At 40.3% G+C, this 23,554-nt stretch overlaps 1 protein-coding gene across 5 annotated transcripts in view; it reads right to left on the bottom strand.

Annotated features, from left to right (window-relative positions):
• ctnnd2b (catenin (cadherin-associated protein), delta 2b) overlaps positions 1-23,554 on the bottom strand; it is a 176,720-nt gene that overhangs the window by 77,668 nt on the left and 75,498 nt on the right. For all 5 annotated transcript variants that reach the window (XM_017310043.2, XM_081598154.1, XM_081598153.1 and 2 more), the window contains exon 3: positions 21,510-21,622. In XM_017310043.2, coding sequence (XP_017165532.1) covers positions 21,510-21,622 — 113 coding nt within the window. The remainder of the gene's footprint in view (positions 1-21,509; positions 21,623-23,554) is intronic.

Genomic DNA, 23,554 nt, shown 5'->3' on the forward strand with positions numbered 1-23,554 from the left:
CAAATTCTGTCAGCAATGGGTTTTTTTTATTATTATTGCCACACTTCCATAAAGACCAGATTGATGGAGCGCATGATTACAATGAGGCAAAGGTGATAATCTGCATTTTATTTAGGGGTATCAGAGTGGATCTGAACACAAATGCATAAAATATTTTTCAAATTTCCTTATATAGAAATATTTTTGGAAACCGTGTTAGTATGGTTCCCTTACACTATGCAGTTATTAATTACTTATGTGGAAAAGCTCAAGAGATGTAAACACTTTTGTGCGGTACAGGCGGACAGATCGATCCAGGATATCGATAATATCAATACCAAGTCGATATCTGTATTGGATCGATACTAGCGTGGTAAAATCTAAACTTTAGTTTCAGATTCCTTCATGAAATTTTGAAATGACACTTTTCTTTTTAATGCAAAGTTGACACTTTTAATTGACTTTTTAATGCAACTTTTATTACAACTTTGTGTTAAAAGTGTCATTTACCAAATGACGCTTCATGACAACAGTTGTAAACATTCAGACTCCTTCATGTTCATGACCGTTGTTAAATCATTAAGTGTAATGTCAGTCTTATGCACACCCCTTCAAATAAAGTATTACCAAATTTGGTTTTATTTTTGGCATCACAGTTTCTCCGTACTACCTCTGAGAAGATTTTGTTTCAATTTGCTCCCAAGCTACTTTATTTAGAAAAAATGTACACAAATCATATTAATATGTGAATAAAGTGTTTTGCAGAGAGCTGTGCCTTTACGTTTGAACAAAATAATTCAAAGGAAAAACACAAACACACTTAAACGTTTTATATCTCAAACTTAAAAAGTATTGAATTCATACCCGAGTGTGCAGTAACACGCCTCTTTATTGCATGGTGTCACAACATGGACCCAGATCTGAGTAAATAGGTCACCGAGGAGCTTCAGGTCTTGGAATTAAAATTCTGCTGTGTGAGTTCAAGCAGAGGGAACATGTGGGACATCCCACTGAGGGAGATGGGGAAACCTCTACACCCTTTGGAAATCATCTAGCAAGTCAACTTCCTCACCACCTCGACCCTGCAGAAACATCAGAGTCTCACCACTCTGTAAACCTAATCAGTCCTCACCAAACTGAAACGACTCACTGACCTGCTGGCCCCACACAGAGTCAGTTTTTGTTTTTTTTCTCTCCTCCCCAACACCTGTGAATCTTTTTGAAGCATCAATAGAGCCTGACAGAGTAATTAGCGGAACAACAGAGAACTAATTGACAACGTGATCAGTTCTCGTGCCGCAGGTCACTCCACGCCACAGCACCTCATCACTGCTAATGATGTAATGCAGTTTTGGGGGCAGAGTGTGTGAGTGTACCTCTGCTTGTGTGTGAAAGGAAAGAGATGGAGGGGGGCGCACATGCAGAAAGAAAACGGAAAAATCGAGAATGACAAGATTTTGTTGTGGCCCTTACTGAAAACTGACACATTGCGTAACAAACGGCAACATAATCTGAAGCGAAAAAAAAAAAAAAAAAAGGGACAGCATGCTGTTAAAATGCTTGGCAACAATACCGGATTATCCTCAAAATGCCTCCAGCTGTTTTTTTTGTTTTTTTTCCCCCAGAGCTGAAGTGACTGACCTTGTTAAAATGGGATGATAACATTGGACAAACCTTCCCTCGAGTGTGAAAGTCATGCTAAGAGAAGCTCTGTCCTCATTTCCTAAGAACTGATAAGTAAATTAGGATGAGGTAATTAACCGTTTCTGTCTGTCACTATTCAAAGCCACAGCAAAATATCTGGAGAGGACAAGCGGTTCGTTGCATGTGCTTCAACGGAATCAGGAAAACAAAATGAAAGCTTTGATTTAAATTTGTTGAACTGCAGGGTTAAATCTGAGTGTTGCCCTGTGATGATGAACAGGCGAACTGTCCAGGGTTTGAACCGCCTCCTGTCAGACGACCACTGGAAAAACGCGTCTTATGGAACCACATCGAGTTTCTTATCCCAGGTTCACGCAGCGAGGTTTTAAAATCGCAGACTTGTAAAACCTTACGAGGCCACACACGGCAATAAAATATCTGAGGTATAACAGGTTTGGTTGTAAAGTGTGATGTCCAGGAGCAAACCACCACACACGAACCCATTTCATTTATAAACATTCAGACAGGAAGTCGTGGAAAACCTCGCGAGATCAAACGTGAAGTAAGAGCAAGTTTTGAGTTGTAAGCGATAACAATGCAGAAAGAAAAGGCTGCTAACTTGAAACACTATGGAGAGTTGATCAGTTTTTCTTCCTTTTTTTTCTTCTTGGTAACGCAAAGCAGTCGTGGCGGCTGTTCTGCAGTTTGAAACGTCACCGCGCTTCCTGATTGGCTACCCGTCACATTCAACAGGCTGCATCCTCTCTTGTCATTAGGACACAAACACACACACACATGCGTTGCAATATAGGGCCAAGACAATCCAACATGTTTAATATCCCCCGATTTTGATTTTAGATTGCCGTGATCCAGACGTCCTTCCAAGTGAACCAGGTCACTCTTAACTCACCACACGTTGCAGAAATATTACTTAATATCATCTTAAGAGCCGTTCTAACAATCTGGATGTTCTTAAGATTGTCAGAAGGAGAAAAAAAGGAGAAAAAATTGGCATAAAAATATTTCAGTGCGAACCAGCCTTTGGGAATGTGGTAGAACGGGTAGATTCCGATCATTGTTGTCAGGCTGACAGATCTAAAGGAGCCACATGAGGCCATCATGTAAACATGCACTAAAATCAAACCCCCTGCTTATTATGTATGAACTTAAATCAGTAGTTGGTGAATCTAACATAGAAATGTGACAAAATTAGAAAAAAAAATCCATCCTGTGAATACTTTTACAAATGCCTTTCATAAGCAAAAAAAAGCATGTGTCTCTATTTGTGGATTCCAATTTTGGCCAGAATAAAATCTTTACCCAAACGGTCGCAGCTCACAAAATTGGGAAAGCACCTAAAAGCCCCACCTAAATGCCACCATTCTACAAAATGGCTCCACTAGACTGTGCCACCTCTAGAGAAAGAGGACGCGTTGACGTCAAGAAGGAAATGAGACTCAAGCATACGGGTAAGGTAAAAAAAAAAAAAAGAATCTCCATTACTGCCCCTGTGCACGGTCACCATTCCCAGTTAAAAGCCCCGCTTGATATTTTCAGTAGGGTAATTGAACGTGTGAAAGAGCCATTCCAAATAATGACAAACTCCCAGTCGTACGCTCTGACCTGATATTTTCAACTCCATGAAAAAGGACACATTTAGGCTCTTTAGCTCTCTTTTTTTTTTGGTGCCATTCTTATTCCATAGGTAGCATTACAAATTGAACCGCTGCACTCCAGCCTGCTCCACTGAAGGGCGACAAAAACAGAAAGAGGGGTCAGAGAACGAGAGGAGCGAGATGGAGGGGAGAAATATGATACAGACACAAGCAGAACAAAAGAGGCACATAAAGGTAGAGAATGATCGGAGGAGGGTGGAGGGTAATATGATATAATAGAAAAAGAAGTAAACACTGCAGAGAGGCTGAATATGATGGCCAGAGAGAACAAAAGAGACGAGAGCTCTGCCGAATCCGACGAGAGGGGCTTAAAAGAGCGAATGCCAGAGATAGCGATGAAAATCCTGTCATTTCATCCACCCAATAAACACGTCCCCCGAACCCCCGTCCGTATAATCCATCTATTTCAATGCCCTCCATATTATCTGTTATCTGAGCTGACCACAAGGGCCGACCCTCTTGCAGGAAGAGGGCGAGAGATAACGGAGCCACCCTGACGAGGGAAAGCGAGGCATCAAATGGTGGCTCAGCTTGAGTCAACAGACACATAAACTAAAGCTAAAGCACGGTCTGCTAATTTAATAAGGGTCGTCTTGCAGAGGCTGTGTTGAAATAACTTAGAAACACTCAGAGAAACTGAGAAACTTCCACTGTGAACTAAAAATGTAAATCATTTTTGCGTGATATTAATTTGGCACAAATCGCCGGCTGTCAGTAGCAATGTTTGTAGTCGGCTCTGACTCCTGCCTCTTTGATTTGCGCTGTCACAGCTACTGATGCTGCACTTTTAAAGCATCTTCGAAGGATGCAAATAAGTCTGAATTAACATGAAAGCAAAAAAAAAAAAGAAATGTGTCAATGTTAAAACACGAAAAGCTCAAAGCTAGTCTTTTTTTTTTAATATATATCCCAAAAACCTCATCGACATTCATTTTTCTCACTTCCTTTGGCCATCAATTACCCCGGCTTTATACATAGTGATGGATATTGGCAGCGATGTCTGCTTCTGCTGCCAGAAAACACAGTTATGCTAACATTGAAAATGAGGTCGGTTGTCAGGCTGCGGTAGGGAAGTCTCACTTCAGATCGACACGGGCCATGAAGAGAGGGATCAACGCACCAAAGGTAGGATAATCGCTACGAAAACGGTCCGTTGTGAGCAAAATATATTTTTTTAAAGAACAAAGACTGGTCTGGCTACTGCAGAAGCAGATTAGCACAATGGAGTCGGGATAATAATGTTATAAAGGCAATGAAAGCCTGACCTGGCTCAGCACCTCTCCTTAATACGATCAACAGCTGAGAGTCGGTGTCTATGTCTCCTTCTCCGGACTTTACCAGAACCTTCTCTGCCTTTACAAATCAGCCACATGTTGTTTTCCCAACATGCACAACAACTTCGGCGTTCGACGAAGACAGTGAGATATTTAACAGCTAATGAGTCATTCACGCAACTTGTAAATGTCTGCTGTGTCAACTGTAATTTCACCTGTGAGGGATTGATAAAGTTGTAGCGTATCGTATCTTAGTTTAAAGATTTTCCGCTCAAAGCCCCGTTTTGCTATTGGCTAAAAAGTTTATATGAGCTGCAGCAGCTGAAGCGTGGACTCCAAACTGAACTTCAGCTGTTTACAAAAAAAAGTTTCTGTCACAGATTATTTTTAATACTAGAGAACTTTTAATATTAGTGAACATTTTTGAAGCATGTAGGACAATTTACTCGTGTGGCTCAGATTTTTATTATTTGAGGGTATTTTGGTGACATTTGCATATTTTACAGTGTACTTTAAACATTATTTTGGTGAAACACCCCAAGATCATCACTGGCCCCCCTTTAGCCCTCTTTAAAAACTTCCTGCTCAATTGTCTTAAGGAAGCATTTAATATAAATATTATTCAAGCTAGCTTTAAATATTTTGAATATGAAATTAAACGTCACTCAAAGGTTAAACGCAGCGGATCTGACGCACCATAATAAATGTCGGTATTATGGTGGAGTCTCTGTTTCTCATTTTTGCGCTGTTTTTATCTGCGTAAACATTTTTTTTTTAAATCCATGAACCTGCCACTGCGCGTCACCACGATGCACACAGAATTGATTGTGTTCATATGATCAGAACCGGGTTACTTTTTCCTTTTAGCGGTACCAGAACCTGCTGCGTAAACTCTGGCTGGATGTAGGGAGAAACAACGACCTCGGCTTTCTGCTCCTCGTTACATCAAGTATCCGCCAGCAGTGCGCTACTGATCGCTGACAGCCTACTGATCTTAGGCAGGAGTTTGTTCTGTCTGAAATATTTACTGTCCAAAGAACCTTGCACTTTCAAATAAAGTTGGCAACTGTTTGGAGATGGATCTTGTAGCCTTTCACTGACATGTATCTAAATTTGTCTTTAGGATCTTCTCAGACTTAGCCTGACCTTTGCGTTCCTACGCAGTTCCTCTCAATTCTAATCTCCCTTCAGTTCTCCATCTGGGCTTTCTCTCATTGAGATGGATTCCTCTGTCAACCAAGCCAATAATTAAACAGAAAAAGAAGTTGTGAAGAAGTAGTGATTTCGGAGCGATGCATTGCTAACAATTTCTCAACAACAGAAACAGCTGATGAAAGGTTTGAAGGCATCTTTGATACTAATTAGGATTAAACACTTTATAATGCAAGCATTAATGGCCTCCTTAAGGTTGCTAACAAATCTGCCCAAAAGCATATTAGACAATTATATTTAATCAAATCATTTTTCAGTCGGCGCAAAATGTCAATAAGTTGTGAGGATACCAATAACTGTGGGGAAATCGTTTATCTTTACTGTAACATCCTGGCAGGAATTACATTACTATAACACTGCACAGCTTTATTCAGACCTAGTCACCTTCATCGTGTGTCCCGGCATTATTTACCTCCAAAAGACCAAACCTGACGCTACCCATTATTCAGCAGGCGGCATTTCTGCTGGTGCATTTCCATGGTGCAGGCTATTATGCGATATTACATTTACAAAAACAGAGATAAGCCAACGCCGTTCATAAGAAAGCTGAATACGACTGCCAAGTATCTGATAACAGCCTGGATTCTGCTACATTCAAATCCTCCACAGTGTATTTGTGTTGTTGCTAAGGTAATAGCTGCAGCTTCTTGTTGTTGCTGCATGCCGGCGGGCGAAGCCTGAACAGGATATGATCCCAAATGTGTGACCTTTAGAGAAGAAGCTGGTGTTAGACCCACTCTGTGCAGGTCTCACACACTTTGGACTTACAAGGCCAGTTTGCAGCAGCAAGCATTGTGTAAATGTCACAACTTTTTTTTGTTTGTTTGTTTTTTGTCCTTTTTATCCCCAGCAATGAAATAGACAGTGTGTCTCCCATAAACCCTGGGAAAACTGCCCTATAACACAACACTAAAGAGCAAGCGTGACAAACCGGAGTCACTTCAGAGACCAATGATTCCCCTCCAAGCAGTACTACCAGCTTTCTACACTTTACTAAACTCCTTTGCTCTTGCCATCCAGGAGAGGACCAGCTACTCTTTAACCGCAAACACATTCCAGTTCAGAAGCCATCTTTGTTTCTTTAAACAACACAGGGTGAGACATTTGGGGATTTCAAGAGGCAACGTAATGCAGATATTGTTTTTTTTAGCTTCTTTTAATCTTAAACTCCTTCAGATGCAGTAAACGTCCGATTTCACTGCACCTGTCTGCCCTGTTTTAATTTACATGCAATGCTAACTGATACAGGTGATGTAGCCTGCTGCTAATCAGAGGCTAACTCTGAATTCAATAGGGAATCTTTTCAATGACATCACAAGGTATCACGATTGGAAGCAACTAAAAATATTCCAACTCAATTATATGATGTAGTGAAGACAAAAAGACTCCACTTCACCTTATTGTAGAAAAAAAAAAAAAAAAAAGCAAAAGAAAGGCAAAGGGTCGGTTTCTAATCAGTTACCATCTACTCCAATTTGCTCTAGCAGAGTTTTTCTAGACTGTATGGATTCAAGATTTGAACCATGACCAGAACCTTCCTACATAGAGTTTGCATGTTCATCCTGTGCATGCATTGGTACTCTGGCGTCCTCTTGTAATCCTAAAAAACAAAAAAACATCTTCTCCAAATTGTGTCCAGTATTTCTGTTCTGTACTCAGAACCTGTCTGGTGTGTACCTGGAGGTCAGACAGTAGACGCCTGGGTGGCTCCATCGATCTGATAATATAATCGGCAAAACAACAACTGAATCAAACAGCTTCAGAAATGGAAAGACTGAGATATTTCTCTGGGGATGCTTCATTTTCCCTGAGAAAGATGAAGTTACTCATTGTGCATTATATAATAAGGAGGATGAGGAGGATTAGACATTTTCCTGATGACTGTAAGTTAATAAACTCATCAACTAGATTGTGTCTGAGTTGCGGGAATTTGAGAAACTTTTTTTTTTTTTATTTTTTTTTTTTAGAAAAGTAAACTCTGTGAATAAGTGCTCAGCGTTTATTATTAGCTGGGGAAAGAAAACTAAATAATAATAAGACATTTCTTGAAGAAAATACAGCTCCAATCTCAGCCAATTATTTTGGACTCGCATCAGTTTAATTCAGTTCTAGATTGCGCCCAGTAGAGTCCAGTAATAAAAGCAGAACTTAAGAATTGCCCGTCCGTTTTGCAATAAGTGCTTCTTAAATCGTCATTAAACTTCTAACACTCCAAATTGCCTTTTAAACTTCTACTTAGAGCCGAGATTGGAGCGAAATGTCAGCTGCCACCACGTTAAGGTTCAACTGCGTCACTGTTAATTGCAGGAAAGGTAGAGACCAACGGCTTGTTGAGGTTGAATGTCGTCACAGAGGTCGTTCTCAGGTTGCTCGGCGTCGCACGGAAGAGACAACGTTGCAAATAAAGAGACTCATCATCCTGCAGAGGGAGATGTAAGCCGAGTACATCTCCACCCGTGAAATTCCCGGTGCCGAAAGAGGCGACCAAAAGCTGGGCATCGGGCATTCAGCGGGGACGGCCGGCGCGGTCCAGACTGCCTATTGTGGGCCTCTAATTACCTCCTGAGCAGAAAGATGGCCGATCCCAGTGCGGCACTGTAGCCACGCGCTTTATCTTAGCCACTCAGATTAATTCTACCTAATTACGCTTTATGCGGGAACAATGGCTAAACGTTGCCGCTTTGTACAGGTGCTATCTAACTCGGCCGCGCCTCATATCTCAAGAGAGGGCAGAAATGAACAGGTCGAAAATGTCGAAAGCCTCCAGAGACGGCTGGGCAGAATGAGTCAGAGTAGCCGGGCGGCGTGTAATGCATGGCGGAGTGACATAATCGGACAGAATTAAATTCTTCAACTCAAGGTGGGATGGAGTCTGACCTTCTAGGGCGGCCTTGAGTTATGCACTGGATTTAAGAGCTAAAGACGAACCGAGACTGGAATAAAAACCAGGGGTTATTGCGTATGGCTACTGATTTATAATAAACAGCTTCTGTACTTAAGGAAAGAAGTTAAATCTAAAATAAAAATAAAAAATCCAACCTTTAATTATTCTGTCTTTTTTTTCAGGAATGAAAAATAACCCATCAACAAGAATATTTCATCACTGGTGCCACAAATAACGAGATTCCCTAGGAATTCCTTTAAAATAAATGAAATATTTCCCATATTTACAGTCACATAAATAGCTATGAAATTTGGAATTAGTGTAAATGTGGTAATCAAAACAAGAATGCTAGGAAACACCAGAAAAAAATAAATAAAAATACATCTTTAAGTTTGATAACTGCACCTTTTTTTTTTTTTGGGTTACTTATTAATGTGAATACAGACATGGATTTTGCTGACCCCATGCAAATTAAGTAGTTTGTCCTTGACAAATTACAAGCTCAGGTAAGTGCTAGCATGAGATGCTAAAGATAGTTTAAGCTGTTGACATATTACTTTCTTTTGGGGTTTGCTTAAAAAGGTAAAAACCTGTTTTACGAGTGTCATTTCTCATTGCCCCCTGCTTCAAATACAACAAGGTTGGAGGAAAATATAACTTCAGGTTTTAATGACTCTGGTTTCCACATGGAGCCAAACAAAAACCTTTCTAGTAATTTTGATCCAATAGTGCAAATATTTTAGTACAGTTGAAATAAGACAAAACTAACTTACCTTTCAGCAAGATATCGGAGATTATTTTAATTCCCCTAATATTGATTAAAAAGTACTTGTTCTATTGGTAGATTATTTCATCTTTAGCATAGGAAAAATGTGTTATAAGTGAAATAATCTGCCAATTGAACCAGTACTTTTTCATCAATATCAAGGAATTATTGACTTAAAACAACCTCTTATATCTTGCTTAGGTTTTTGCTCCATTTCAAATATTTTGCACTATAAACTAAACCTAAAATACTCAGTGAGATTTTGTGTTTCCGCAGCGCACGCAGACGCATTTCTACCGAGACACAGGAGAAGCGGAAAAGAAACAGATTACGCCCCCATTTAGGCGCAAGGTAATAAAATAATGCTGCATTCCGGCACTGCAGCGGCAGATTAGGACGGAGGCAGGACAGTGAAGGTGACGGGAGATATCCATCTCGCCTGCTTCTGATGCACGGCCACTGAGGTGAGGAGGAGAAGTGGAGCTTCCTTTCTCCCTCCGCCTCCCCCCCACACCCACCCACACCCGAGGAGGAGGGAGAGAAACACGAGACCCTTTGAAGCAAGTGATTAAAGCGCAGCAGGATGAGGCGCAGCTCGCCATTTCTGCTAGGCCGTCCACATGCCCCAAACAAATGGCTGGGGGGAGAAAAGGAGGAGGAGAGAGAGAGAGAAAGAAAGAGACGGAGAGACAGAGAAGCAGAAGTCTCCCACAACCCACTAAATTGGTCAAACTGACTACCTAGTCTGCCAGTGTGGGAGGCAGCCATTTTGACTCGGGGCCAGGAGTTAAATGGGGCGAGGGGAGAGCCATGTTGGTTCTCAGTGTGAGATCAGGAAGCATGTCCAGAACCGCTCAGTGATCCGCCCAGAAATGATGGCGCAAGGATTCCTTCATGCAATCAAGTTCAAGCAAAACTCATTGTGAGGAAAGTAGTTTCCAAAAATATAAACACATAAATATATTAAATTACTAATCAAATAAATAATGACTGAACTGGACGTATATAGCACATCGGATTTTATAATATAGACCAACATAAAGTAGTGCATGATTGGGAGGAGGAAGTAAAATGACAAGTTGTTTTTTTTTTTGTACACAGAAAAACTTGAAAAGCATAGTGTGTGTTTTATTTTGCACACTGCACTCTAGTACACCAAGATATGTCAAGTATTTCAGCAGCACAGTGACACGTTATAATGGTTCAGTTCAAACCATTTCCATGTGTCAGAAGGGTCTAGTCAGAGTGCGAACTTAAGTCCAAGTGAGAAATGATGACAAAACTGTAAAAAGAATAAAAATAAATCATGTTCCCAGCCACTTCATCCAGTATGAGAAGAAAGATGAACACTATTTTTCAGTCTGTAGATGTGCAGTTTGTCGAGACACACAACAAAACAGCTGCAACACTTCTTGTTGCAGCTGAAACTGCAACAAGAAAGAGCCTAAAACCTCATAACGCAATGGATGAATGTAAATAAAGATGTTTACTATAAAAAAACAAAAAAAACAAGTATCTTTTTCCTTTTACTTCAACATTACTTGCAACGTTCTGCTGGCGTATCACATACGCCAGCAGAACGTATGTGTAAACAGATATAAAGTGATGGCTGCAGAACTAACAAAATGTGAAAAAGACGCTGGATGTTTCAGTGAAGAAAATATCACTGAGGTTTCGCTGGAAAACAGCTGAGTCACACTGGTAAGAGAACATCTGAAAAAGAATCTACCAGAAGAAATTATACATTTCTAGACCAACTATCAATACTTCTTTTTTTTTACCCTTGTGGGATGTGAACGAGATCTTCCAGTTATCTGTGTTCGAAATACAGAGCCTGACTCAAGCTATAAATAAGTACAACTGTCAATAGACAAAAAAAATCCCCCCATTGGGATAGCTGTTCAGAAGCCACTTATTAAAGAGACAGCAGAGCCTTTCTCTCTGCGCGAACTGAAGATTTGTCTTATAATGGGATGAGCGTGTCAGCTTTGTTCACAGAACGCATTCTGACATGCTCTCATCTGCTGCTCTTCCAAAACAAAAGAGATGAACGCCATGAGTGTAGACGATGCTGCGGTGGTGAAGAACCTCCTCTCCCAGAAAAATCTATCATAACGCATCGCTCCATCGGAAAAGCAACGTCTGACCTTTTTTTTTTCTTCTTCTCATGGCAAGGACTTCTGATTTATGGGTCTTATACAAATAAAATGCACTGAACACTGAAAAGGTTTTACATGTTATGGTATGAACTTAACCCACAGTGGATTCAGAGACAGTTTTTGTTGTGCTGAACTGTTCCATGCCATTTTCCACTGTGGCACAATGTAAAATGGCAAAATCACAACCATTTTGTACACCCTGGACACATTTTTTATTTTTTTTAAAAAGCAATACGTTTCTTATATTGTGTCCCACATTCACCTTTTTACATATTAGTAATGTATTTGGGTAGTTGGACAGATGCTATAAGCGCTAAATGCTCGTTGTCGGTCGCTGGTGTGATGAAGTGATGTTTTTCTGATCAAGTAGGTCCAACCTTGACAAACCTTTGGATGGAATTATATCACAAACTTTACCAATTCCCTTGTTTCCAATAAAAAGTAAAGGGCAGTAATGTGTTTGTGCCGTTTCAAAATATGCTAATTTATTATTATTTATTATGTTTCAGTCACTTTCTAAAGATGAGTAGTCATGAAGCAGTTTAGTTCTTGTGTATTTATCACACACACACAAAAATCTAACATTTATCATGTCAATTTTAGAGTTGTACTAGAGACTCTGTTTTTGGCCATTTCTTAATCAGATGAATGGATGAATGGGAAAACATAATAAATTAGGAATTTTCCTTCCTCATTTTGCCTTTTTCTATACTTCTCCAAACACACAAAACACTAAAATCAAATCTCATACTTTTCCAGACATCATACACAGTATCTTCTCGATTCCTTTCAGATCATATTTTCCTGGCTTGTGTATTTTTTTAATAAACTATTTGGAGAATTTTTATTATACAGCACTTTGGATATATTTATATATATATATCAGTGACGTGCGGTGAGGTTCATAGCTGGTGAGGCACAGACTTAATTATAATCGGATTTACAAATCTAGACCCCCTGCATGTTATTGTTTACATAAGGAAATTTTGCGCATGCGAACAATGCTGGAGGGCAAAAAGGCTATTCCTTTACATGCGATGCTTAGCCGCGCCACCGCAGAATAATTCCATTATCTCAATCAAACTGTCCACTTAGGAAGCAACACTGATTGACCCGACGAGGGTCCCCGTTGTCAATCAGTGTTGCTTCCTAAGTGGACAGTTTGATTTCACAGAAGTTTGATTTACTTGGAGTTATATTGTGTTGTTTAAGTGTTCCCTTTATTTTTTTGAGCAGTGTGTATATATATATATATATATATATATATATATATATATATATATATATATATATATATATATATATATATCTGGTCCTATTCCAGTAATTAAACATTTGATTTTTCCCTCCGTTGCCTGTTTCTGTTGCAGCTCGTTTGGGTCTTTTCCAGACTATTTCTTTGCGTTTCTCGTCAGACGGACAAGCTGAAGCTCTGACCGTCTTCTCTCTGGCTGGATAGATGTCAGATAAATTTCGCTGGCTTCGGACGCAGCCCGCTGTACGCCGGCTGCCATTCGTGTGCTTTCACGCTCCGTCTCTGAGTCAGTATAGTTTCCGGCAAAGCAACTTTGTTAAAATGGTAAAACTGCCAGCGCTAAAGATAGCACAGATTGGGCTGAAAGGTAGTGGGGTTGTAAATACCACAGAAAAGGTTGTTCACATGTTCTGATAAATCTAACGGAAGACATCAAGAAAGCTGTAAAAACACTACTTGCTTAAATTATTCCATAAAAGCTGGAAACAGGTGCAGTGGCAACAAAAAGAGGATTTCTAAATGATGGCATGGGAAAAAATATCAGGGAATAAGGTAAAAAAAAAACAAAACAAGAAAAAACATCTCAATATAAACGAATAAATGAATAATGCAAACCTAAATCTTATTTAAGCTGGCGTGTTGCAGACGAGGCCTCTTTCAAGTCACCGTAAATACATAACTACATTTGGAAGAATTTATGTGCATAATGAAGATTGCAAGATTGCACTAAATGCAATCTTCATCAGTGTGGTGATCATGTGTGTGTAGAGACTAAAGAGGTTTTTTTTTTTTTTTTAACAGCTAAGCTGTGACAGTCCTGTCTCTGTTCTGCTGACTGATCAATAATACAGTCACAAATGACTGTGAACACGAGGAGCCGGTTAGCACAAGAAACACGCACGCACGTTTGCGTGGCTGTCTTTGTTGGGACTTTCCATTTACTTCCATTCATTTCCTCAGCCTAAACCTTACCCTTACCCTAACCCTATCCAAAACTCAATTCACACCTTAGTCCTAAATCTGACCCCTGACCCAAAAACAGCATTTCTCCTTGTGGGAACCAGGCTTTGGTCCCCACATTGTCGTATGTGGCAGGAAAATGGTCCCCACAAGGTATTACAAACAAACGCATGCACACACACGCACACACACACACAGCTGAGTTTGTCAGATGGGGTCTGTCTGTGACTGTGGAGGATATAAGTCTTAAGAGCGGCTGGGCTCCAAGTGACTCGTGCTAAATTAGCGCATGTTTGTAAGTGTTAGCATAGCAGCAGGTTAAGGGGGGCGTATAACAGGAGACTGGACCCCAACCAACAGCCCTGGCTTGTCTCGTTTCCCCGTTTCAATCTTTTTCTCTCTTCTCATCCTGACTTCCCGTTGTTCTCCTTGTCTTTTGCATCAGCGACGTCTCAAATGTGAAAGTCTGCCTCTTGTTGTTTCACACAGAAACAGACGTTTTAGTCTCATGGATACAAAAGAAAAGTTTTACCTCATCATGTTTTACGCGATAAAAAGCACAGAGTTGTGTGACGACTGTCAAACGAGACGGCCTGTAGGATAAATTGCCCCTCAAGAGGCGACGTTTTGTCTGTTTTATTCCTCCCTTTGGTAATTATTGCTGGACCATGTGGCTTAAAAATGTCAGGTTGTTTAATCCATAATTTGATTTCCGATTTTTTTTTTCTTCTTAAAGAACTACAAATGGCAGAATGTCAACCATTTCTCCTGGAAGTTGACATGAATTCAACGTCAAAATAAATAGAAGCTGTAAAATAAAGATGGTAGTTAACATCCCTCAGATCTCCTATCAGATTCAAGTCAAGACTCTGGCTGGGCTGCTGCGAAATATTAATACTGCCCCCAGGCAGAAAAAAAATGCTGATAAGATTGAAATATGACTTCAAACTTAGGCTATGACTCATTTTGGAATGATGACTCATTTTGGGCTTAACCAATTTGAAGGCGTGAAGTATAAAGTGAAATGTCTTTTGAGTCATGTCTGATATATACAGTATTTTTAATAACTGCTGAAGGTGGCATAGTAACTCGATTGTTCTATAAAATGCCACTAAAATGCCTGGAAAATACATAATACCTCTTCCTTAATAGATCTTTAGACAAAAATATTAAAATGTGCAAAACCAGGTAAGGAGTTAGATGTTAATCACAATTATCTACTACCAGATGAAGCAAGAAGAGGAACGTTTCCTAAAGATTATTAAGATTTTAACTCTTCCACGTCCTCATTCGTAATATTTTTAAACCTTCATGTCAACATTGGTGATTTGTTTGGGAACTAAATGCTTGGGACTCTCGTTTAACACACAAGAGTCGAACCTTAAGGTCCTATTAGAGCCGTTCTCTCTGACACGAGCAAGTGCTGGAGAGCTTAGCAAAGCTGCGGAGAGATTTCCAGATCTGTGAGTCGGAGCTGGCAGCCGACGGGCCTGACAGCTTCTGGGTAATAGGCCCTCGCTGGGACGGCTAGACGGGTCACATTCTACCGCCAGACGACTCGTGATGGGACTCGCCGGGCGCCGTGCTCGTGGCCAGTTCATACACTCGCACAAACACGCACGCTTTCCACCCAGCCAGCAGCCAGACAGGCAAGCACAAAGGCGTGAATCAGATTAGCAGACAAACGGTTCAAATGGTGATGATGAGGCGTCGCAATACTCGCTGAACAGGAGCCAATCCACCAATCTGATTATTTATTTAAAACAAAAAATTTAAGCAAAAGATTTCCTTTTTTAATGTGTTTCAATTGCAGTTATGCATTTCGCTGGATTTTTATTAAATGTTGAACCGAATTTCAGGAAGTGTTTGTTTTTATTTCCTCCTACTTTTACAGAAGTAGGTAAATAGAGGTCTTCGCTTCAAAGCGAAAGCTAAAACCATGAGTGTGGAAGAAATCTGCACACCTGCGTCTGGATCTGAAGGACTGCGTGTAGCTTAAAAAGACTTCAATGGAAAATGATGTAAAACATGCTAATTGTCAGAACCAAGTAATAAAAAAATAAGAAAACTAGCTGGATGTTGACAGCAGGGCCAGTGACGTAATGTGAAAGTCTGTCCCACTCACTGACTGACCGACACTGGGGCATCAAAAGTGATGATTGGGTCATTGAATGAATCTGTGTCAAGGCTGCGGCTTATTCCAACAGATCGTTTTTACAGTCCAAACTTTTCCCATTTTGTCAAACAACAACCACAAACTTTGGTGTATTGTTGTGGGGTTTCATATGTTAGACCAGCAGAAAGTGGTGAAAAAAATGTAAGAATCTTTTTAAAAAATTCATGCAACTGACTGCCTTCAGAGAGTCAGACTGCAGCATTAAGACAAATGCAGCAGACGGTTCTGCAGAAGTTTTAAAGCAGAGGTCAATTATATAACCATATTCCAAACTTTGAATATCTAACAGAGCAATGTTCAACTCATCAACTAAAAGTTTTAAGAGCATAGGCACCACTGCAAACCTCCCAAGACTTGGTAATTCATCCATGCTGAAAAGGCTAGATAGGGTTAGCATCATTCATAGAAGCAGCCAGACCTGAATACAGGATAACCATCAGCTGAGGACTTCACAAATCTGGGCTTTATGGGAAAAGTTATAAGAGGATATTAGGTATTGGAGAGAGAAAAGGTTAAAGAAATTCCCATTTACAGTTTGTGACGAGGCACTCGGGTGACACGGCAAGCATCTGGAGGGAGGTGATCAGGTCAGACGAGATGAAAATGTAACTTTGAGACGTAGACTCGTGTGGTGAAAAACTTAAAATGCATCATGGTGTTTAACAAGGACAGAGAAGCTGGTCAATGTTGCTGGAAAGATGGAGTGAGCTAAACATGGTTTTGGGCAAATCTGGAGGAAAACCCCGTTGAGAAGGCTTGAAACTGGGATGGAGTTTCACCTTCTAGCAGGAAAACAGCCAAAAACAAACAGTGACAGCCAGAATGAAAGTATTTGGGTCAAAATCAACTCCTAGAATTTGGGTCAAAATCAACTCCTAGAATAATCCAAGGTCTAAACCTAAATCCAAATGAGATTTGGATTTAGGTTTTAGGTAACATCAACTCTCAATACTTGAGAGTTGTCAAACAGATTGACAACTCTCAAGTTGTCAATCTTGAGAGTTGTCAAGATTGACAACTTGATTGACAAATTGAGAGTTGAGAACATCAACTTGAGAGTTGATGTTCCCAGATGCTCGCCATCCAATCTGATTGAGGCGTTTCTAAAAGAATTGGCGTCACTAATCTGTGTGAATGTGCAAAGCTTCAGGTAACATCCAAGCCACTTCCAACTGCAACACTTTGAACATTGCTAACGAATTAGGGCAAAAAAAGATGACAAAAAAATTTTTTTTTTCTTCATATGGCTTTTTGGTTTTCTTAAATAGATGCAAACACTGTGACTTGAATGAGAGATTGTTGTTGCTAATGTGACTAACTGGTCACAATAACTCTTCTGAGCAGTTTAATGTGGAGTTTTAAATGGTAGGTGTGCCAGTCATACATGGTTTTGAGGAGGAGCCACAGTGTTAGCAAGGCACCGAGGTGGAATATGCCTCTCAGTAGGCGGCATTACAGTGGGGCATTATGGGTGTGTAAGTGAGAGGTGGCGCGCTATAACACACTGCCCTGAAAGACAATGTTTTCTGTCAGCTTATTTTGCTTCCCCCAACACGGCCAGCCGAACAAGAGCAGACGAAGCGAGTCTATTCAGAAACAAATCACTGGAGGAACATTTAAATAAAAAGCAAAGGCAACACTGATCACATTGGAAGCAGCCCATCCTCCGTCGTTTTCATTACTTTTTTTTTTTATCACGGAAAATAGCCGAAGCGCTTGGAAATGCCACACGGTCTATTGTATTTTCTCATAGCGTCGGTCATATCATATTTACAGCGCCTCGGTCCGCGCACTTGTGCTTTGTCTGCGTTTGGAAACGGGAGCTGATGCTCCAGAGAAGAAGGAAAAAAAAAAAGGCAATAAGAGTGACAAATTTATCAAACAAACACCAACGCGCCTCGCTAGCCAGAGGAGTTCCACAAACGCTGATGTCATTACAGATTAACTGGATTTAGACGGAATCGTCTCTCCGGTTCACCGTGCAGCGCAGTGTTTAATTAGTTTTGGGGGAAAGAGAGTGGATTCATTTGGTCATGTTTGGCAATTTAGAGACTGAGATGTTGAGTAGATGAGCTTTTGAGTGGAAATGATACGATCTAATGTTTACTAGTTGTAAAGATAGACACGACCTGACAACAACAAAAAAAGAAGGAAAAGATCCGGGCCTTTCAGAGGGACCAGACCCAAAAATATGGTGATGATTAAAACAAACAAACAAAAAAATAAATAAAAATCTGTAAAGTGTGGCACCTGTTTGAGTTGAGTCTGCTTGAGTCAATATTTTGTAAACACAAAACATTGTTTTGATCCAATACCAGCATCAAGGGTTCTGGGCTGTGTCTACAAGATTTTGTAGTGTTTGCCTAATATTCTGCAGCTCTGCACTTTGACTGAGTCGCTCACAATCCCACTGTTTGGACCAGAGGTCTGCAACCTTAACAACCCGAAGAGCCAATTTGATGAAAAGACATCCAAATAAGTCAAATGTCACCTGAATTTTGGAAAACAGATAACATCCCACATGAGGTGGGGTTATTTAGACCCCACAAGATTTTTACTCTGTTGTGCACAGTCTGGTGGGTTCACATTGACCCCAAGTGCGCTTTTACGAGTATTTTTTTTTTTTTTAAGTGTGTGTCGTTTTGGGAATTGACGGTCTAACGGACAACCCATCTGCTTCTCTGCTGTCTGACTGTGACGTTTGCCACAGAAGGGTTAAAGAACCAGTGTTTTATTTCTATTTGGATCATTTAAAATACAGATGACCATAAATGATGGATGGATTTCTTTTGATAAACCACAGAAATTCCAGACTGTTGGCAAAAAAACAGATCTAAAAGCATGTGGTTGGTCATTCATTATTAAAATTCAGTGCAAATGTTGCAGGGGGAAATATGAAAAATGGTTAAAAACTTGTTATTATAGCTGTATTTAAAAACATAAACTGGTTCCTTCTAATTTTTAAGTTATTAAGAGACATAGTGGAAGGTGTAGAGCCGCTTTCGGCTCCGTGGCCACAGGTTGCAGACCCCTGGTTATGCTTCACTTCAGATTTGACTGTTTAGGAACAATTTCTGAACGAAGGTCTAACCCCATTTTCAATTCTTCAAGTGCTTCTAATAGATTTTCTTTCAAGGCTGCTCTGGATCTCTTTAGCACCATCCAACCTCCCATCAACCATTTCCAGTTTCCCTGTCCCTTTAAGAAATCCAGCATGATGCTGCCACTGTGTTTAGTGTGCTCATGTTATGTGCAGCCTTAGCGTTCCATAACGTATTCCATATTGGTTCATAATGCACGTGAAACAAAAAGTTGAGTTTTGGTCTCACCTAACTGCACCCTGTTCCACACGCACCCTGCCAACGGCAGAAAGTTTATGCCTTCTCTATTGTTTTGTGGCTAAAATCCAAAAGAAGTATGGTGAATTTTGTGATCAAAATGTGAAATAATTAAAAAGGTGTGACATAAGTTTAAAAGCTGCAGTTGTTCAATTCAGTGATTACTTAAAAAAAAATAAAAGACAGAAACGAAGACGCAGGATGGTCTGCCGCTCATCCTGTTTCTAATCGAGTTAGCAAGACAGAAGCTTTAACTCCATCTGGGCGACGAGGAAGAAGAAGAAGAAGAAAATGTTTCTTTCTGGACTCTCTCTCTCATCCCATGTTGCTGCTGTTTTAAATTAAAGCTCTGAATGCAACCCCTGTCAAAACACAGACGAGCTAAATACACGCAGCGGCTAATTAGATTGCTGAATGAGTTGGATTTTAGACCATCTTTCTGCTCTTTGTTGGTTCGCTCAACATGGAAATTACAATTCCTATAGAAGCGGCCGCGTAATTAGCTGGAGACAGACAGGATCCCCGCTCACTTAACAGAATGAAAGAAGACAAAAGATGATGGGGCTGCGCGCATCTATTTGTGAGTCGGAGTACGGCGGCAGGGGTTAGATGGGAACGGAGACCGGGCGCTTTAATCACTTCACACTGTCCTGAGTGGCAGGCTAAGTGTGTTAGCACCAGTGTGTCGGGCGTTGCAGGGGGGGATGATGCAGTCTGGGTTCGGCTCAGAGGAAGGATAAGGGTCCAGAATCATTCAGCAGCGAAAAAGTTTGACAGCCTCTTATTCCTACTGCACAATTTTCTCCCCTTAATCACAAGGAACAAGGCTCTAAACAAAAAAATAAATAAATAAATTGCCAATTATGACAGCTGCATAGCATTTTTCATTATTTTCAGCTTTTTTGTTTTTCCCAGCCCCGATTTCTGTGTTTAATGGTTGATAAAACACCACAGAAAAAAGGAGCTTTGTTGTCTTAAAAGTTTTTTTTCTCATATGTTTGAGTCCTTTTAAACTACTGCTGATCAAATCAAAAATTAGAGACTTGACAGGATTTTTTTTTAAAGTCCGTGCAGCTTGGATTTCGTACAATTAAGAACTCAAGTTATAATCTTGTACTCTAATGTAAGACATATGCGTCACGGAAATATTTTAAAGTGACAAAATTGTGACATCCCTTTCTGCATTTTCTCTGCATGCTAACTATCGCATGATTATGCCACTTCCTAAATATGAACTCTGGCAGTGAGGTGGTGACCGGTGACGCAGCTCGTTTTTCTGAATGAACGGCCAGTTATTCTCTGTCGTTTTCAGCTTTAAATTGAATATTTCATTTATCTGACAACAACTGTCAAGACATTGGAGATAATGGCAGATTGTGTTAGCGTGAGGTCAGCTAAAGTAAACACAATGTGACGATTAAAGTGATTTGTTTTGCAAATACTTTTTTCTGCATAAAACGCACCAATTAAACGATAATTAAAAAAAAAACAGTCTTAGAAATCTGTATCAAGATTTTCTTCAAAGACTAATAAGATGGTGCTTTGGCATTAATGCATTAATGTTAGCATCAATGCTAGCATTAATGTTTGTTAATGCTAACAAACATTAGCGATAGCACATTTAGAAATTTTCTACAATTAACCAGATATCCCATATAGAAAAATCATATCCTACTGCTATAATTTTTTTTTTTTTTTTTTACTAAGAAATTGAGGAAAAAAAGATGAACTCTGGATTTTTTAAAACTGGGATAATTTCCCATCTCAAGCTTTTTACTCAAGCTTGTAGAATGGAAAACATGAGCGGTTCATAAGTTCATTTTGTGAAGAGAACAAGAACGGCAAATAGAATAGCAAAAATAAAAACGTGCGTTGAAACGTAAAACAGGTGAACCAAATGCTGCAGTGTCACTACCACGCTGTTAAGTAAGCGTGTGCGAACGCAAGGGAACAAACAGGATGTGACACACCGCCAGCTGACTTCAAAAGCAAAAAAATAACAAAACCAAACAAAAAAAAAAAAAAAAACTGTTGTTTGAAATGTTAATTCCCAGCGCACAAATCGGAAAGCGCAGCTCCGGCGTGACCGAAAAAGCCAGTCACCTGCAAGAGCTCAGCCGACAAACACACAGGTAAACACACAGGAGGGGACGCGGCAGGTGTCAGAGCAGCGGCACAACACACACCTGATGCTAGTCATGCTTCCAGTCTCAGAGCCGAGCTTGCATCTCTCCAGCTGACTGGCAACAATCTGTCGTTCGGCTTCCAGCTCCCTGGTCAGACGTTCGAACTGCAGCTCCTGGAGACAGACAGGGGAGAGAGAGAAAACGTGTCAAAATCAGTCACTGTGTTTGTTTACTGTCACATCCCAGACCTCGTCGGTTTGAACTCGCCGTTTGCGGCACGTTTTTAATTGTTGCGAAAGTGAGTTGTGACGGGAAGACGGGCCAAGACTTAGTTGTGTCTGTCGGTCCGCCACGGCCAAACGTCAAGAGAGGCAAAAAAAAACAAAGCCGGGACAACAGGAGGAGGAGAAGGTGGGCTTTAGGAGGGGAAATGTGTGATGTGAGATCTGAAGTGACAGATTCAGGTGAAAAAAAAAACAAAAAAACCCCGAAATCAATACAATTACACTGTATGGATTCTTGCTTGGTACTGTGGACTGCCTGACGTTACTGCAGTAATTGAGAAGGCTGTCGGTCCTTTCTTCACGTGTAATGACTTGATCGGTGGGTGCAGCGCAGCAGACAGTGGAGTGTGTGTAACGGTGATGTGATCTGAATAAAGAGGATTGTTTTATATAAGAGAAAAACAGCAAACAATCGTATAGTTCAATTAAACAAATGAACATGGAATTGGGCAGGAATTTGATTCGATTGAAGGACGTGTGTTTTTATGTCGCAACAAAATTGAGGAGAACGTTTGTTTCCTAAAGCTTCTAAACTAAGGCTCTGTTTACATGACTATGATCCAACGAAAATGGATTTCCCCCCCAATTTCTATTAACACATTTACCTTAAGACATTCTAATTGAAGTCTTTGTTTACAAGTTGAAAAGGTGTAATGCCCTCGCCACGCCTCTGGTTGGTGCTAGGTTCTTCGAAACTAAGTGGCGCACGCATAAAAAAAAAGTTCTACCTGAAAGTCTACTTTGATTCACGTTTCCCCATCAAACACTGTTGCCCCAGTATCTGGGGTAACACACACACACTATGTCTGTATGCGTGTGTGTGTGTGTGTGTGTGTGTGTGTGTGTGTGTGTGTGTGTGCGTGTGTGTGTCTGATGAAAGTGCAGTTGCAAAAAAGTGAAAAAAGTGGGAAAACTTTGATGAAACGGGTTGTTTGAGCCTTCAGGGGGTCCATAGAGCATAACCAAATCCACAAATCTGGACTGTACCAGAAAGTGGCAAGAAAAAAAATCCACTGTTAGGAAAAAAAAAGAAAAAAAAAGTGATCTAGTCAAAGTAGAGAACTAAATCCAAATTTGAATATGTGGAAAACCTTCAGCACTGCTGCAAAGAAAATATGATTCTAGTCGAGTAACTACTTATGGCTTTTATACCAATATTAGGACACGTTAAATCCAAGTTAAATTTAGAAGGTAAACATAAAACACATCAAAATTGTTCCTCCAAAATTAGGTTGCTTTTGCACGAACCCCAGCTCCCCCCTCACCCCACTTAATTAAAAGTGTGACAAATAACCACTAATTACCTGATGCACACAAACAAACCGGCATCCAATTAGAGTGTTTGCGCCTGCGGCTGCAAGATCCTTATCGCTGATTACACGTAACTGATTTGATCTATTTGGGCCAAATATCTAAATAAATAAAGGCTGAAAAAAAGGCAAACAGCAGCAACATCAAATTGTCTTGGGGATATTTTAAAATTGAGCAGAAAATAAGCAGAGTTTCTTTTTTTTTTTTTGCTTGTTTTTTTCGTTCTGGCCTACTGCTGCTTTCTGGTGAACGGTTTGTGTTTGTTTTTTTTATTTTTCGGGGGCATTTTTCCGGTTGGTTTACCAAACAAATGTAACGCAATCACCGATAGAAGACAGCGATGAGTCGCCGTGGGAACAGGTGTGCTCAGCTGATGGGAAAACAACATAATTGAAAGAGATTGAACTAAAGAAGCCAAACTATCTCGTGAAAAGTCAAAAAGCGAGTAAGAAAACACCAGCAGCAACATTTTTTGGAGACATTGGCCCTCCAATTTCATCCCTTGTAAAG

Source organism: Poecilia reticulata, chromosome 17 (assembly GCF_904066995.2).
Source record: "Poecilia reticulata chromosome 17, P_reticulata-male-v2, whole genome shotgun sequence".
NCBI lineage: Eukaryota > Metazoa > Chordata > Actinopteri > Cyprinodontiformes > Poeciliidae > Poecilia > Poecilia reticulata.